Source organism: Xylocopa sonorina, chromosome 8, assembly GCF_050948175.1.
Source record: "Xylocopa sonorina isolate GNS202 chromosome 8, iyXylSono1_principal, whole genome shotgun sequence".
Taxonomy (NCBI): Eukaryota; Metazoa; Arthropoda; class Insecta; order Hymenoptera; family Apidae; genus Xylocopa; species Xylocopa sonorina.
Window position 1 is genome coordinate 6,757,565 of NC_135200.1, and position 18,848 is coordinate 6,776,412.

General features: G+C 48.2%; 1 protein-coding gene across 6 annotated transcripts in view; it reads right to left on the bottom strand.

The window, feature by feature from the left end:
* The window catches only part of LOC143426409 (phosphatase and actin regulator 2), a 266,425-nt gene that overhangs the window by 209,568 nt on the left and 38,009 nt on the right, over window positions 1-18,848 (bottom strand). For 3 of the 6 annotated variants that reach the window (XM_076899849.1, XM_076899852.1, XM_076899848.1), the window contains exon 1: window positions 7,540-8,128. The exons of 2 other annotated variants lie outside the window; for them this stretch is intronic. In XM_076899849.1, the coding sequence (XP_076755964.1) occupies window positions 7,540-7,849 (310 nt within the window). In that variant the 5' untranslated portion in view covers window positions 7,850-8,128. Of the gene's footprint in view, window positions 1-7,539; window positions 8,129-18,848 lie in introns of those variants that run through there. One more of the 6 variants, XM_076899855.1, reaches the window with a different exon arrangement.

The following is an 18,848-nucleotide window of genomic DNA, read 5'->3' on the forward strand; positions in this document are numbered from 1 at the left end:
TAATAGGTATGGCCTATTTATGGATTGTACCTTGTTACCTGACCGTCTATAAAGGGTCGGCTAAGTCGACGAATATTACGTGCCCCCTAAGAAGAAACTGGGAGTTAAATCCCGATTTATTGCTTCTGTTGTTTGCCTGGAAATTACAGAATGTAATAAAGTTTTCCGTTCGACGTGTTCCTTACCATGCTAATACAAGACTATCAACAGAGTGTAATCTACGTTAAAATGAAACCTTATTTAACAGCAACTCCGTCATTTTACTGCCTCCGCTAATTCTACCTAACCGAACTGCAATTAAGTTGTCGTTTCTCAATTTCCTGTGCAATCACACGTTTTCACAACTCTGAATGCTACTTTGAAAACGGATAAAAACGGTGAAACATGTCTGGGGAGCGATAAGAAGGCTGAGGGAAACCGGTGGAGGACACGGTTTCTGCTAAACGCTCGTAGTTCGCACGAGAAGAATAAATCGACTCAATCCGCTCAATTACCACGTTACGTAAATACTCGCGGCTTACGCGAGCGTGTTAATTACTCGCCAATCGCGACGTACCAGTGACGAAGCCTTTCTCAGGCAGAAGTGTTACGAAGGACAATGCAGCTTCGTCAGCTGCTGCGATATAGCGTGACACAGGAAGCAGTACGAAAGGGAAGTGAATATTTTCCGTGGAATTCCAGCAGTTCACATACCCACCACCATTTTTTCTTTTCTGTACCTACCTAGAATATTTTCGAAAAGAATTTATTATAATAGGAATTTTCTAAATCCCTTATTTACGATAAATAAAATGACAGATCTTCCTAATTGAATTTTCCAGAGCCGTGCGTGGCCACAGCTGGAAAATACAATTCCATCCAGCTGGTTCATCTTCTCTTTTCTCTTGGGCAATTATATACGCGTCCACTTGTTCCGCGAAAGAAAGTTTCAACCCTTTCTACGCGAGCGCCTCTTAAATGTTGCCTTTCGTTTAAACAACTCCGTGGCAGAATCGAGTGCAGCAGCGGTTGCAGCACGCAACTTGCTTGTTACATCCAATCTGTGCTCTCGCATTGTGCCCACCTTCGCGAAGAAACGGAAAACAGACGATCTAACTTGTCGAGTTACGAAGAGAAAGCAGAAAAATTCCAAGTGCATCTAAACGAGAAGTTTCCTAACGAACTGCGTTTTCTTTCTGGCGGTTTAAATCTTACTAACTCGAGGAGCACTGTAATCTGGCGACTGTAATCTATTTCCACTCGAAAAGAAACAATTTAACAAACGGAGTACGCGTATACATTCCACCAGGACGCTCGCGGATCGCTACAAAGTGAAATGTATCAGAGAGAACTTTCTCCGGGGCGCATTAAACAAATCTATTCGCTGCAGAAAAACACACAACCAGGCTGTTAAACCCCGGTTTGATCGTCGTAGAAAACATCGATCGTACATTAGAACGGCAATAAACTGCGCATTATGCGCGATTAAAACGTATCGTACGATCGGATGCGAGGAGGCAACGTGTACGACAGATTTAACGAGGAACTTATCAGCGATCGCTTGCATAAAATATATACTCCGCGCTCGCGGTATCGCGGTAGAAAACTGCGGTATCGATGTGCACCCTCGATTTCAATAATATCCTGCGTCGATAGGGGCCATTAAAACAGCTCGCGTCTCCTACGAGAGCGAACGCTTGACGTCATGGAGCAATTACTAGGCGTGACGTTCCGCTGTGGCCGTTTCGAGCGACGGCAATAAGATCCAGGTAGGCAATTGGTATTAAGTTCACGTAGAGACGGTGCCAGAAGAAAAGAGAAGTACGGGTTCGAGGCGAGAAATTCTACTGGGGCACCCAACGCTCACCCAAAGCTACCAGCCGTCCCTCTGCCAAACGAGAGGCGTGCTCCTGCCCCCAGGTTGTGTGCCACCATTTCGGTGACCCAGTTTATAGATGAAACCACCCACTCCTGAAAGACTTCCAAGTGGTTGGAATGTTTCGGTACATTCTTACGAACGGTAGAGGAACTGCTTGTTAAATATACGTACGACAGATTCGTAGGCAATTTTCTGTTCCGATAATAGAGTTTAATAGCTTGGTATCATTTTCTGTTTGACGGAGGCCTGTGTATCTAGAATAAATAGCAGACGAGATCGTGGAGGATTACGCGGGGCTCCCATGTTTCTTATTAAACAACATTGTGATCTACTTGTAACGATTTTTCACCGCGAGCAGAAACATTTGCTGTTCGCGTGCGCTTTGCTTTGATTCACGTGTCCTAACAAACACAGGTTTCACGAAGAAACTTGTACAGCGTTCGAAAATATGGGAACGATTTCCGTGGCTGAGAGAGTACCGTATTAAACTTCGATCTCTTAGTCGTCAAATAAATCGAGCTCGACGAGGAAAAGAGAGAAGGGAAAGAAAGAGACGAACTCGGATCAGCGTGTCTTTCACGTGTAAAATTGAGTTAAGGCGAGGAGAATAGGAATTCATACCATCCCGTAGTAACAATGATAAATGCACGGCGCGGGACAAATAGGTAACGCGAAAGACAATTTATCAATTGGCAGGAGAGAACGCTATCCAGCTAACGACAGTCCAAAGGGACCCACGCAACGATGGACGATCCCATTAAAATCAGCGAGCGGAGATCGCGGAGAGCTGGAGGACCCGAAGAAGCATCGCCAGACGTTGAATTACGCCCGTCCTCTGGCTCCCGTAGCGGGCGAGAGGGACCCTCCAGCAAAAGGTCTCCCGTGTACACACGCGCGCGTCGCGTTATCCAAGCTGACCAACCGGGAGCACCATCGCCGCCCGACGATATGGCGGCTCTCCGCTCAATGAATGATTTCCGCGCGGCGTTGCCACGTTACGTCTGCATTCTGCACCCATTACTCCTACTGGCGTCGCGCGTTTTATCGTTTCCTGCAGTTTACTATTAAACATTGCGCAATTATGCCTCTGCGGTGACCTAACAGCCGGTCTACGTCGCGCCAGCTCTGCGTCAGCGTTTAGCCCGCCCAACCGAGGAACGCTCGACGACTGTCGCAACCCTTAAAAATCGAGGCACGCGGAGGCTCGATCGTTATCGAAGATCGAGAGATGTCGAGGAGGAAACGAAAGAAATGGAGAAGGATCGAGAGAGGATGGAAAAACGTGAGAGATTATCGGGCAGAGGGTTGTGTTCCAGTGTTTCTTGGTAACTTTGGGTAACCTTGCGAGTCTCGTATTGCGAGAGGTATTGTAAAATGGAGTCCGTGAAGGTTTCGTTCGGATCAGTCTCGAGTTGCTTGAATGATTCGCGGATTCTGAGAATCCGTCGGGGGGATCCGAGACATGTGTTATCCAATTGGATAATGGACGATTGTAATCTTTGCTCGCGTGCATAATTTGCTAATGAAATGCAAACAGCTTTACGTACGAGAATAGTACCGATCAACGGTGGAATTGGATATTACTGACACTGAGCAAAAGCGAATATGTATGTAATTGAAGAAATTTCTGAAGTACGTATCTTTTACTTTCGTAGCTTCAAAGATATTTCGAGTAAACGAATCATATCGAAACATTCTTACGAATGTCCCCAAAAATTCCGTATTACGCCACAATCTACTGATTCATACGTAGACGAAATTATCGATTGGTCACAAGAGTATCAAACGATTCGAACGATGAATCAGGATAGCGGAGGCATGGAAAAAAATATTCAAATTAGCGCACGATCGTTAAACAATTCTCTGTTGGAGAATTCCACACGCTCGTCGATATCTTAACAACTATACAAACATCTACGATTGTTGGCACAGCAGAGATAACGAGAGAGCTTGACGTAACAGCTGATAATCTCCTTTGTCTTGGAAAGCAACGAACGTTCGAATGAAGAATACCGAGTCACCGTGCTATATACACGCATTAATCCGTCTGCGACCTCGAGCGTCGACTGTGCTAATAGAACTTTTTTCCACCCAATTTCTACGAGAGCGTCGTAATTAACCAGCATCTCAATTTCAACCGAGAAACCTACATACACCCGGCTAGCACGAATTTCACGGCGGAAACGCAAGTTTCCTCGAGTGGCGAACCCATTACGCGCACCAGAGCCGCGCGATGGCACGCGTCAGTTTTTATTCGCGAGCGATGGAGTTTCCACGCGCGGCTGCTGCGCGATTCAGCGTCCACGGCTATATAAGTGCTAATGACGAATCACGCGTATTAGAAGCTCGCGGATGATTGATCGCCGTCCGTGGCGAGAGGCAATGATTAAACGGGCACGTAGCGAGGGCCCAGCTGCGTCTCCAACGGTAACCGCTCGCTTTTCTCAGTTTCGCTCGAATTTCCCGCGAGATATTCATCATCGAGTTTGTTGCGATTCGCTATCGCGCGAAACGAGGAGCGAAAAGTTGCCAAGATGAGGCTCTCGTTCTAGACTGATACGAGGAGAAACTCTAATCGCGCGAAATTGCATCGAGAGACAGCGATTTCCAACGAGGAAACGCGACACGCCAGGATAACCGAGATATCGATGAACATCAACCGCTGGACATCGATTATCAGCGCTAATGAGAGCGCGAGCAAACGGATGTCCGAAAGGTTAACGTTTCCTGTTTGGCAGTGGAACTCGAGCGCCTATCGTCGCGGCTACCGGCTATCGATACACCGTGTCGATCCAAGTATTATCTTCGATGTTTGCGGTTCCGCTTACGCTGTTCCAGCGACGTTTCATCGACTACGAAATCGATACCCTTTTATGTTTCTCGGTAGATGTACATAACTTTCAATGTACTCGAACCAATCTGATATCGCGAGCAAAAGTATCGAAGGAATTATAAAGAACGCGAATAAAGTCGACGCAAGAACACAGTATTACTCGCAAGCTTTGCCTACACCAAGAGTAACGCAGCTTTCGCCAAAAATATTACATTACCAACGCGTCAGCGCGTCATTAACGCACCGAGAGATTCATTTTCAGGTGAAAACGAGCGATAAACGAAATTTTCACCGCTGACAAGAGAGTAGCGGAAACGAACTGCCGCGTGAACCGCGACGGAAGAGAAACACGGTGGACAGAGGACGGTGGAAGGCGCGCATTAAAATCCGGCTGTTCCGTATGTAAATTGTCCGGTGTTGCGCCCGCGAATACACGCGCAGCGAAACCGCGCGTAGATTTACGCGTTCCTGTAACAACGCGCCGCGGAACACGTAGACATACGTGCCTGGAACGCGGTCCACCGGCCACGGGGGGGCTGGTTACTTTCAGAGTAACACGTGTTGCATGATCAAACAACGGAGGAGGAGCGGGCACGGAAGGCGGATAACAAGATTCCTGATCGATATTCCCCGGGTAAGGAAATTTGAGAACGGTCGGACAGAGGGTTACTTGTTCGAATCGGGGCTGTTTCGCTGGCTGAAGAGCCGCGTTCGTGGAAACCACGTTTCGAGTGGACGCTCTGAACACGCTCGAACCGAAAGAGTTCTCGTGTGTGCCCTTCTTGTTCCTCTGAGTCTAGTAATCCTGGTTAAGCGGCGCGATTATTCAACGGGATGTGAAATATGTTTCGTTCAAGGCGTTTGATATACTTTCGTACAAGCCCGTGGCAATGCGAAACGCGAGTGCGTTACGTTGCGAGGTGGTTACGAACGACGTTGATTTTTTCCACAATAAGACATACGGTAAATATAACCAGCCTCGTTCTCAGTGAAGAAAGAAAGGACTGTTCTTGCTCCAAATTACAATAAAACAGCTTGAAAGAGTTTCGACGAATGTACATTATTAGAGCACAAGGTGGTCGTTTGTACGTGAAATTGAACTAAAGAGAAGGAACGATTCAACGGACTTGGAATATCCGAGGGAAAATCAAAGGGGGCGAAATTTCTGTAAGGACAGCGGCGGGGAAGTTCGGTAGCCGCGGCGTGTACATTTTATTAACGAGAGGTCGAATATATTAGCGAATCTAAGACAATTCAACGAACCGACCGCGCAGGCAACAGCCAGCGAGGAATACTAATTCGCCAGGCGAGTCGCGGCACAAAGGCCTTAACCAACCGCGAGCGATCAGAGACAACGAAGAGAAGGCCTAACGATCTATCAGGGCCGCGAGCCTCGCCGTGGAACAAAAAGGCGGCCGCGACAATGCCAGGGACTTTTCGTGGGAGCGCGATAATAAAGCTCCCTTCGCGCGAGCCTCGAAAGAGAAAGAGGTAGTAAATGGACGTGGGGGGACGCGAGTCCACCGTGGCCTTTCTGGCGCACCCTTCTGGCCCTCGCGCGCTCTTTTTGTCCCGCGTGTTCGCGCGGCGACCGACGACCCGGCCCCAGGAACCATCCGGAAGAGGAGGCAGGAAAAAATGGGGAAAAAAGCACGTGTAGGTAGCCGGAGCGGTACGCACGCGGGTTTGTTTACAGGCCATGGAACTCTGCTCTCTGCGCACGAAGGGTTCCTTCGCTCGCGATCGAACCAACCTGATTCTACCTTCGTATCCCTGGCGTATCGTCGCTCTTTTCATTCCGGCTCCTTTTCATCTACTCTCGTGACGATTGAAAGGCTTCGCGAACGATAGGTACGTCGCGTCTTTTAAAGCGGCGAGCGTTATCAGCGATGACCGACGCCCGTGATTCTACGAAGCACCTACGTTTCGCCTCGTTCCTCTCGGTAATTCAAGAAACAGAGATTAGATAGGGGAGCGACGTTGCGGAACGTGACGTTTCGTTTGCAATTTTTCAGTCGAGTAAGGCTCCGTTGCGTCGATATCGAAAGGTCCGCGGACAATAAGCAACCGGGAAGCAAAGCGTGGAAGGGAATCGGCGAGGATCGAGTCAGCTGATCGCGATCGAGAGGCCCTCGAAGGTAGTCGGACAGGTAGGAGGCTAGGTAGAAGGTACGAGCACCCTGGGTGTTAAGCTATTGTTCCTTTGTGCGCGAGGCTACGAGTCTTGAAAAGCCGGTACCTGGGTAATGACCGATTGAATGGCTAATGGATGAATAGATAGACAAAGTGTGTTTCCGTGGCTCCGGGAAATTCTGTTTGCGAACGGCTATGGGACGTTCCTATCTTTTGTTTCCCCTCGCAGTGCAGCTAGGGAATATGCTATTCACGCTATTCAACGGTATTTATTTTTGCCACGTCGAGTTTCAACCGTGATACATCCTATATTGATATTTTACAGATTTGTATATTAAACATTCGATCCAACAACCGAATGCATGAAATCCCCTAGCTTCTACAACAATTTGTACGACAACTATACACAACTATTGTACATACTTGTTCATAAAATACCGAACGATTAACTACTCCTCGCTACACGCATAAATTGCTCGACAAATAGTACGTCGAGTATCTTACAATTTTAGTACTACATAGCCCCACACTTTTCTTCTTTAACGTATATATACAGATCTTTCGTACAACTTCGTACGATGCGCAAGAGGAAGTCGACGAATCTCCCCGGCGTCCTCACCTAATTTCAGAGCGGTACTCCTCGCCCTATCGTCGAAACCGCTTTTACTCCCGCTCCAGTCGCTCCAAGTACCCAAGACGTTCGAAAAAAACTTACCGATCACGGTGTTAGCAGCGACTTCCTTCGCCGCGGCGGCAGCGGCCGCCGGCCCGTGAGCCAAGAAGTCGCTCAGCGACAACGAGGAGGCGATGATCTGCCGTTTCTCCTCGAAATTCAGGTAATCCAGACTGTTGCTCCTCTGCGGGCCAGCGACGATGGTGACGGTCTTCGCGGCGTGATGATGGTGGTGATGGTGGTGCTGCTGGTGCAGGTTGTTCTCCACCGAGAGGTTGCTCGATTTCTCGTTGCCAGCCTCGTTGTTCCCGGGGCTGGGCACCAGGTAGACGCCGCTCACGCGTATGGACATCGTCGACGGGCGTCCCTTGAAACGGCCGCGCTTCTTCCGCCTCCAAGGGCTGAGGATCGCGACCAGACCCGTGGGCAGCGGAGCTACCGGCTGCTGGCCAGCTGAAACATCCTGACGGCTGCCCGGTCGAGAGGTCGGCTCGCGTCGCTTGTTACTTCGAGGCAGCTCCACGGCTTTGGCGTTTAGTGGGTTCACGATCGTTGAAGGAAAATTTATGGGCTCTACCGTGGGCGCTTCTGCGGCTGCCGGCTACTACGTACCACGAACGACGCTTTCGGCGAGGATTCTCGCTGCCTACGATTCTCTAATCGTCTCTCTACCTTCCCTCTCTCCTCGAATGTATATTATATATATGTGTGTGTATATATATATATATTATATGTGTATATATTATATAGCGAAAATTCTTCGATTCTGTCGATTGTCGCATACACCTTTTGTACGATCGATTGCTTGGTTACAACTAGGTAGAAAAAGATAGTAGGCAAGTATTCATTTCAGATGGCAGGATTTCCATATCACTTGTTTACTTTATTTCATATGAAAAATTCCAATTCCTCGGATTCGGGCCCGGCTGGCCGCGGCAGACTTTTCTCCCCGGCAGTTTAGCGTTTCCCAGCGATGATTATGGCACTCCGAGCACGGGGAAATGGCCGGCGAAGCGAAGGTGCCTCCCGACTCCGTCTTTATTTACGACGGAAGGAAGCAGGCGCGGGCGACTTCCGCGCTTTTTTTTCTCGCGACGGCTCACAAGACACTCTCTATCCGGTCGACGCTCCACGGAATCGTCCTGCGCAATAGGAACGGGGTATATAACGTTAACGCACACGCACACACACACACTCTTTCTCTCTCTCTCTCACTCTCTCTGTAGCCGATGCCACTGGCCGGCACTCATGAATGGCGTGCATTGTGTCGTTCGGGAGAGGCCGCGAACGATCGCGTCCCCTTGTCCCACGAAATGTCTCATCACGGTCTATCGACCTTCCGTCGCTCCAATTGTCCACCCCGGCTGACCGATTCAGACGAACTCGAACGGACGCGAGCCGCGATCGACAATCCCCATCGTGGTTTCCGCGAAACCATGCACGGCGCGACGAGACACCGCCACCGCGCTGATACGACAATGACACTTTATCTAACGCCGCTCTCAATTTATCTACGCACACGCGCGTGCCAACGACTGAATTCCACGTTAGGACGCGACGTCGTCGCGCGCGGACGAACGAAGAACATAACCTCTGCTCCAATGGAAACACGGCGAGACGGCGAAGGTCGGTCCACGAGAGCGTTGTTACGAAAAGAGGGAGAATATCCCGCGGCTGTTGTACGTAGAGGAAAAACAGAACGACATTCACGGTTACGTAAAACGCTACAATAAACGAGAGAGGCTGGTAACGAGCGGGTAGGTGGGGGGGATCGAAGCCGGCTAACGCGAGTAACCTCAAACATCCGGCACGTAATCGGCCAGCAGGCGTACACGATGATCGTTGGGTGTACAGACACGTTTAAGAACGTGTTACAGCGCACGCAGAAAGCATTCGGTATTATCGGTGAAACGGCGCGTAACGTCATCGCGCATCGGCGTGCTGGCCGGGAGATGCATTTCGTGGGCGCATAAGGGACGACAGACGCGCACCTTCGAGTACGCGTACCCGTCCACCACGTACTTAGCTGATCCCAGTGGCAGTGCGGATGGCTGGTTTGCGGATGGCAGGATTCGCGGAGGAACGCGATGGCTCCTTCCACGACGTGGTATCACAGGCGGTGACGATTCACTGCAGGCGTCGCCACTCCTTCACGGGACACCTGTGTGCCTTCTAGCTGCAGGTGAGAGGAGAGCGAGACGGAGAGAAAGGACGCAACGATTATAAACACAGAAGCACATACTACGCGCGTACGCACGGAGAGGCACCGTTGAACGGAGACGGAGCGATGCGGCCAGAGCTGTGTGGACAGAGGCACGGTGCCTCCGAACTTAGCACGGGATAAGTAGACGACGACGACGACGACGGCGGCGGCTAACGAAGGGTCGCATACAACGACGACGCCGTCGTCGATGGGAAAACACGCACACGAAAGTTGACACACACGCTCTCGTCGGGCTCGCGCACAAACGGAGAGACACAAACGCGAGGAACGTCTCGCGTCGGGATGCTCGTGAAAAAACTGGCGAGCTCGCGTGCGGACGCGGTGCACACGGCGGGTCGCGTGTTTCGCGCGGGGACGGATTCGCGACGGAATTAATTACCACTGCACCGACGATGCGACGCGTAAAAACAAACGGTGGGACGCAGACGAGCGAGCGACAACGACGACGACCGCGCCACGAAACACACACCGAGCGAGGCTCGCGAACACTGAGGGCGGCCATTCGACTACAGCGCCGCCTCGCGACGCCCAAGGGCATCAACGACCACGAGACAACGCCGCGCCAGTCGAGAGAATGGGGGAAAGTGAAGCTACTATATACTGGCTTCGTCGTAATTTTTCATTAATGAATTTACGAAGGGCCGGCTACGCGACGGGACGGGGCCGTGGCTACGATCCCTGTGCGGTACAGTAGATTCTTCCTTTAGTTTATTACCTTCTTCGTTACAATTAGTGTAGCGTGGGTCCAAGGATTTTATTAGTTCACGTTTCTGATACGAATCACATATTCGTATACTCGGTTAGTTTATACGATTTTTGTATATTACAATTTGTAACAGTACCTCTCTTTATTCTTAATAAATCGTTTATGCGGTATGTTGAAATTGTTTACACGCGAAAGATCGATCGAAAGTTCGCGCGCGAGGTATAACTCGCTGTGCTCGTTAAGCCCATAAGCTGATTGAAATCGTATCGTCTATAAGTACGTAGCTTTCGCACAAATGAACATGCCATTGCCGTCGAATATCTTGCACGCGTACGGCACGAGTACGCGCGCGCGCGCGCGTTCCTTTGTGCCTTTAATTAAAGAAAATTACAGATCACGCTAGAATGTTATTTGTGTCGCGTATTACGCTCCAAAAATGTCCGCCACGAGTCTCACTCGTGATCGACTTTGAACGGGTAAAATGATAATTACAGGCGGTAGTCACGCGAATGTGCGTTACGGTACAAGTCCCGAGTAATGATATCTTATTGTGCGCTTTGTAACTCTACCCTTTGTCTGTTTTTCATTCATTCCGCCAGCATGCTTATCCAATGTCCTCGCAGACGCGTGCAACGACATCGTTTTCGAGCAACACCGCCTCGTGTACGTCGTAACGTCGGTACTAAAATTTCTGTAAACGAGCAGATATCTTAATTGCATTGTTCAGGTCGAAGTAAATTTCCGAGGATATCAAAATCTCGCGTTCCCGCGTACTTGGAGAGGTTGCAGGTTTAATTAGACGCATCCAATCCGTACGGTGCTTAATGGAATTCCTATACAGGGGTTAATTAAAACTTGCAGCAAACAATTATGGCAACAACGACATTCCGATTGCCGGTTTCGATTCGACGATGCATAAAGCGATTGTAAAACCTTCTCAGAAACAATTTTCATTTCAATACCAAAGATAAAACACTGGCGTTTAATACAGAGTAGTAAAAGTAAAAGATTACGCATTAAAATTTCCATATCTTCGGTTAGATCAGCAGAAAAGTAACATTTCGATCGATTCAATATTTCCTAAACCTTCCTCGTCGCGTATAGAAAATAATTTTCTGAACCGAGGAAAAGCTTCCTCGCAGTAAATCGAACGATACTCGAGGACGCATCGTGGAAAACGCAACTCGAGCAAAATTCCAACGAGCTTCTGCTCGTGTTTTATTAGACGGTAGACGGTAAGTGGCTCGCGATTGATCGAACGCGGCCGGAAGCGTCGAAGGCGGGAACGTTCGAATCTGAGTGCGATGGACGTAGCATATGACGGGAGCACGTGGTATTTCCGAGGCGTCTAGACTCCCTAATTTAAACCGACTCGCGAATCTACCGACGTTTCGGCCCCGTCTAGCCGCTGTCACAACGGACGACTGAAATATGAGAAACACACGGCCCTCCCTCGAACGGGATTTTTCTCGCGACCCTCGCGCCTCGCCTCGTTAACAGACAAAGGGGTCCAGCTGCTCGGTTCGCGTAACACGGAAATCCCTCGGCTCGCTCCGCGAGCTGGACGAAACGCTCGAAATTCGAGTTTAATTCGGAAGTTGGGTCGCGTTGAAAATAGAACGGAAACGGTTGCGTTACGTTGCACGGTTTGCTAACACCCGGCGCGTCCCCATCTTTTACGCTCGATCGCGGCTTAAGGAACGTGCGTCTGCGTCGGGAAGTAGTCGGCGACTACGGGCCAAGAGATGCGTTTATTGGCACTGGCCCAGTGGAGGCCTTCTCCAGCGGGCGTCCCTCGCCAAATCTGGCCTCGGCCAGACCACGCGCCACGCCGGATAATCGCAAGCCTCGTGCTCGCACGATGCGAGCAAAACGCTGGCTTAAAACGCTGCAGCTCGCGCAGCGTTCTCGTTCGAGGCGAGCTGCTCTACGGAAAAGGCTGCGTCACGCTTCAGTTCAATGGTCAAAGTAGCTACTTCCGCCGATCGGACGGCTGGGCGGCTCGACGTCGGTGATATTAACTCAGGTATAAACTGTCCTCTGAGCCGAGCCATCGATCGTTCGTGAATTAAGGTCAATCTATTGAAAAGAAACGCGACTAAGCTACTAGAGGCCTAAGTATATCCGTGTAAAGAGCCTCGACTCGAGAGACGAGCGACAGTTTGGCTGGCGCATACCGGACGAGGGTGGGAGGGCGCTTGGTAAAACGTTGTCAGAAATTTTCGCGCGATGCCTCGTTCGGCTCGTTCTATATTTGACTAGGAGATAATCCAACGTGAAATCTCCAAGTATGTCACGGAATGCAAAAATGTATGTACAAGAGAAAGTGTTCGGCTAAAAGAAATTAACGTAACGTATTAAACTGTGCGAAAGCGTGATGATACACGGTCGAGCAGAAGAATTTGCATGCCAGTCGAGCGTGAACTGCGACACTAATGAATAACGATTAACGTTCAGCGAGGACGGGAAGTATGACAACGTGTAACAAAATAATTAGAAGTTCGTTGCGCGATTGCAGAAACGCGCGGCGTGGACGAGAACGCGGGAGCCGTTGCACTTTTCGTTCGCCGCGCGATGTAATATACATTGAAATTTGCGGGAAACGGCGTTCCCAAGTGGCGGATCTATAATTACCCGGTATGTTGCGAACGATTCCAGGAACGGCTCTCGGCCGCTAGGCGAACGCCGCCCACTTAACAGTATTATTAATTGCAATAAGGAACGAGCATCCTCGCCAGCCCGAATTACCAGACAATTCACAATTAAGCGGCGGAGACGTACAATTAAGGCGAAGTGACGTTGCATCAACGATAACCGCGAGCGTCTAGCGGCAGCTGGCTTCGTTGCGCTTACGCGCTCCTCGCCGTGCTTTCACGGCTTCCTAAATGCAATCTGCCCGCGACAAGCAACCGCGGCCAGGCCAAACGAACCCGTCGACCGCTGGCTGCGGGAAAAATCACTTTCCGTGAATCGCATTTGAGGAACGCCGACTTTCCTGCCTTCTATGCCGCTGTACAAACCGTCCCGTAGGTGTTACGTATCAGAAGCTGACTCTCTAACAGCGAGTCTGCGTTTCGATTCCGCTGCGTTTTATCGCGACACGTCGTCTGCATCTTCACGCGGATCCAGTGACACTGGAATTCAGTAATCGTAAATGTAGTTCTCTCTCTCTCTCTTTCTCACCTTAATAAAATGTTATGCAGGCAGTAGTAAATTAATAAAGGAGAAGAAATAAAATTTTGTGATATAAAAAAAAGATTAGAGAATTGTATGGGATTCTTAGTTCCGAAAGGGCTGGTAAAGGACCAATCCGGAGTGGAGGAGAATCACCACATATTAATCTTCCTTCGTGATGAACCGCTTCACCTAATGATCTAGGTTAAGCGGTATGTGTCCACGAAGGGTAAAGGGTAGAAATGGTTAGTGAAGGGATGATGCTGGTAGGGCAGAGAGATGTAGAATGAAATAGTGTTAGTGGTATTGAGAGAAATCGTAAAGTTCTTTTTGCGTGTGAATGATAGAAGAGAGAAACTGCAAATACACAACTACGTGAAGAGAACGCACACACGCTTATACACACGTTCCTCGAGCGGTCACCCATCTTTCTGGTGTACCGAAGGCAGCACACTGAACACGAGAAAGACGGGAGGCTCAACTAACGCTACACGTCGCCAACATTTGGACGTGTTACTACTAATCTTGTTTTTTGTACATATTAAATTAAAATATGTTTCTGTTTAAGATTACAATAATTATAAATTTGCGATACATCACTTAAAATACGATAGTAAAGAATACGGTACACCTTGTTAAGCAAGCCATTTTATCTCCATAGATATAACGGTAATTACGAATTAGTTATACTATTAAGATAAAAATAACCATAGCCGTAGTAAATATTAGAATACAGCTCGTTAAATTTAGTATTTATATCCGCAGAGAGATAATAGCAGTCGCGAGCTTGTTAAATTATCGAAACAGAAATAATTATATAAACTACCTGGGTTATATAAACTACCTATTTTTTTTATGTTCTTATTTAATTATCATACAAGTGACCATTCCTCTATACAAACACATATCACCATTAATTACCATCAATTTTATCTTTTCGTTAGTTGAATAAAATTTCGCACAATGCCTGTCAACTTCAATTCAACCGGCAAATAATAAACAACCTTCATACCTTTGTACGATTGTATCTATTAATTAAATCATTCAGGCAAAAACCCAGCCAGTACTTCGAATTCGATTCCACTCTAGAAGTAAATCCATACCGTCATCTATCTCATAAAGTGCATTCCATCCGACGGAAACTGCGGGTCATAGATTTCTTCTGAAATTCTTAACCCGCGGTTCGCATGATCCGTCAGCTGCGCACAATTAACAGGACCCGTTAAACAAATCGCTTAAGGATCGAAGGAGCATGAAATCGTAACGGTTCACGGTGAAAAATACAAAGTCGTGTAACGGGGCTGTAATTGACCTGGCCACGTTACGACACAGCCACCGCGGCGTATCGACGTACGGATCTGCGATTAACTTCGAGGCGAACTAAGCGTGGTTATCGCGAGATCGAGCGATAACAAAAGCCCGCGCCACGTCCGTCAGATGGTTGGGCAACCGGCTGGATAAGACGTTGCACGGGCGCGATAATGGCAGGAAATTAATGGCAGCTAGGAGGGATGGGAACGCCGGACGGAGTAATGAAGAGATTGCTTTCCTTATTAACGTGTAAATTCATCCTACTTTGCCGCATTAACGACGACGCGAGCGGGGACGTCCAAAGAAAGGAAAAGTTAACGCGTCACGCGCGCCGTGAAATTTTATGTGAACCGTGTTTAAGAACGCGGTGCATTCCGCGTGGCTCCCATAAAAGGTACTCGAAATCCGTTGAATATCGCTGCTTCTTTCAATACACTCGAAGGGTTTGCGTTTCTTCTAATTTGTTAAAGATTAAAGTCGATTTCGAATTCGCATCGCAACGCTTTCGAAAGCAGACGCTGACCACTGAATTTTCCAGTTTTTTTTTTTACCTTGCATGCGATCCACTCTTGGAATAGAGTTTCGTACGCGTCATGGAAGCTTTCCTGATCATTCAATTACGAAAAAGGCGTAACCTTGCACGCGACGATTCCGATCGTTTTAATTGGAGTTAAGCGGGACCATCATCCTTTATAAAAGCGTCATTCCCTAGGTTATTTCAAGAAATATAACCGCGATAAGTTCAAGCGCGCCGGCGGTTTCCACTTTTCTAATTGCCCCGGGTGACAGTTCAAAGCATCCCGCGTTTAATCGTGTATTTAATAAACCCGTAGCTGGAAATGAAAACTTTTTCACTCCCGCCGCTCGTTATCGCCCGGGAGAAAGTCTAATCCCCTTATCGTCGCGATATTACGAGCGGTCCTATAATCCCGATACAAAGCTCCGCGCGATGGTGTATAATCCAATGGAGAGAAAGAATGGCGACTTCGAGAGGGACATTAGCAGCGAATAAAAGTATCTCGACGTCTGATATCACCGTTTAGACGATGACTTCATAAGCGTAAGTGGCGATCCCTCGTCGGTTTAACGTAATGGAATAAATTACTCGTGCCACGAGGACCGCCATTTCTTTCCTCTCTATCCGTTCCAGGACACTCTAGAATCTCGTTATCCCTCTGCTTTTCGACAACTCCCTCCCCCGTTAACGAACGAAAGACTTGTCGAACCGAACTCTCTCGACACTGTGTCTTTTAATGTGTATTCTTTCTTTTTTTTTTCTTTGTCGAAAAGAAGAGAATTCTTCTTTTAAATAGAGCTTGAACGAGAGACCATCAACTGCTGCAGTGTTTCCATGTTGAAATAGAGGGTCAAAGAGAGAGAATTAAAATTTCATCCTCGAGGATCGAGGATCTTTCGAAGGTTTTCCAGCAGACGTTCTCCACAGATAACGCATCGCCTCTTTAAAGCATTTCTCATAGAGGACACGGTCTTAAAAGCTTGTCCCGCAAAAATGCCATAAAGACGGATCAGGATTTACGAGGGAAGCGTAGGCTTGAAAAACAAAGCCACTACCCTGGTAGAGGCTCACCATACTACGTCTGATGGATCATCGCTGGATACGGTAATAATGTTGCAAAGACTTTACGATTACGGTTTCTCACGTGCGAAGTGTAAACTTATACGCGAGCTTTTCATACGTGGATACCTTTGCGATCTTTTATGAGATTAAACAACCCACATCGTGTCGTGCTAACCGAGTAACAGCATGTTGCATCGCTATTTTCTAAAGAACTGATCAACACTGTAGTAGGTGTAATATAATACCCAGAAGTAATTGCTTCGTCTAGTTCACATCGTCTCTTCTAATCCCCTCTAATCAGCCACTAAGTATAACGAAGTATCCGCAAGCGTTATAATCGTCACAGTTATCTGTTTCAGTTAATCGACATACGCTACCATAAATGCTTGCTGAAGCAATCGGATTTCAAAAGTATCTGTTCTCTTAAAACTCAAGGATTTCTGTCTCCGTTACTTTAAAGAATGCAAAGCTGGAACGCGACGTTTGGTCTCATCGACATGCTTTTGTCTAGCAATTTATTCGCGCGATCTGATCTTCTCGCGCGAAGACCAAGGAGGACCCAAAGGATCTCGCGAGGACGGCACGGTTCGTCGGTGCGTTCCGGTTTTCCATCGTCGAAGGCAACCCGCAAGGAAATTCCTCGGATGACAGTCTTGTTACCCTCGAATTCCACCTTCTCGCAGCTCCGCGAAGAGTACGACAGACGCGAAATCGGGATACCGTGTCCGACGTCGATTCGATGTCTTTATGAGAGGTGAAAGCTTTAAGATAGCGATTGCAATTGGAGTGCGAAGCGGCGTTCGACGTTTTCCATTCCATCGTGATCGATGATGATGGCTGTCTCCGGGGAAGTTCGCCAAGACCGGATGCGAAATTAATTTTTGGATTGTACTCGAGAGGGATAGTTAATTTGCGTGACGGCTGGAGATGTGGAATTATGGAGATTGGAAACTTTTTTTTATTTTCTCCAAACACGGTGAGCTTGAACATTTCTTTGGCACTTGGAGGCTAACGAATAAACAAAGTGTAATCGCTCGAACAAGTCCACGAAAACGGGTCGCATCCTCCGATTTAATATCCTTCTCGAGTTTTTTATTCTCCTTTTACCGTGCATTCTTGGCTAAACTGCCAAGCAATTATCGAGTCCTTGTCAGAGATTGATTCCCCGGCCGAATCGTTACGCGAACCATTTAATTGAACCCTGTCAGACGATATTAATAACTCGAACGAAGCATAAACGAAGCATCGAGTCGGTACACAACGGCGTGAAATGGAAGTATAAAAGTCTGAAACAATTTTTAAGGTACCCGAGGGATTTCCTTAACGATTTCCCTGAAAGCGGAAGGTAGTCGCGTTCCTTTGAGACGCGAAATTCCCCGGCAACTTCCGGCAAATAACAAGAATGCAAAGCATCGCGTTCGCGCAGGAACCGGGAAGTTTCCGAGGTACCAGCGCAACAGCAGTTTGTCGGGTAAATTGTGTGAAAGGATTAGTTCGCTAATGCCGTCGTGGTAGCTTCCAGACAGGAAGAAAAAATATATAGGGAGGAAGAGTCCGTCCACGACGGTGGAAACATCGCGAGAATTCCTTGCCCAGTTTCCCTTGGACAATGCGCAATTAAGTTCGAATTATTTTTCCGCTCGTAAATCTCAAGTTGACCTGAATCGCGAATTTGCTGCCACCCGGCTACCACCCCTTCTGCGAAAAAGGACAAAGAGCTGGGGTATTGCGTGTGTCGCGTCGTACGGGATCGTTTCGCCGTTCTCGTGTCCCGTTCCATGAAATCGATGATTCCCTGGACGATGTCGTCGGGACGTTTCGGAATTGCAGTTGCATCGTTGGTAATCGCGCGACCACGACACGCTACACCGCGAAGCGGCCAGGAGGAAGCTCCGCTTCGATCGCGAGGACGTCGGTTTTATCGTCGGGGATAAAAATTTTCAAGTATGGTTTTATGGGTCCTCGCATCGATTCCGGGGACGTGGAGATTGTCGACGCGTTGGACGACGCGCCGGACGATATATCGGGAGATAAACGTGTCGATAAATGAAATTTATTGATACTATATTAAAGCCGGGTGACGATCAATCTATCTTCTGTGCGGCTTCCTCCGGATACCTTTTCAAAGCGCTTAGGTCAGGCTGATTCGCGCGTATCGGATAGCTGCGGATTCGTTGCACGTTCTAATTTCCGTTCCCTTAGAAACTAATAATTCCTTAATCGAATTGAAATTACTTTCCTTCATGGAATAGAATACTAGACGTTCGAACGATTCTGCGATCCTGCTATCCTGCGATTGAATATCAAAAGACTTCTCGATGGTGGACCGCTAAAACCTGCCCTCGACGAATATCTGG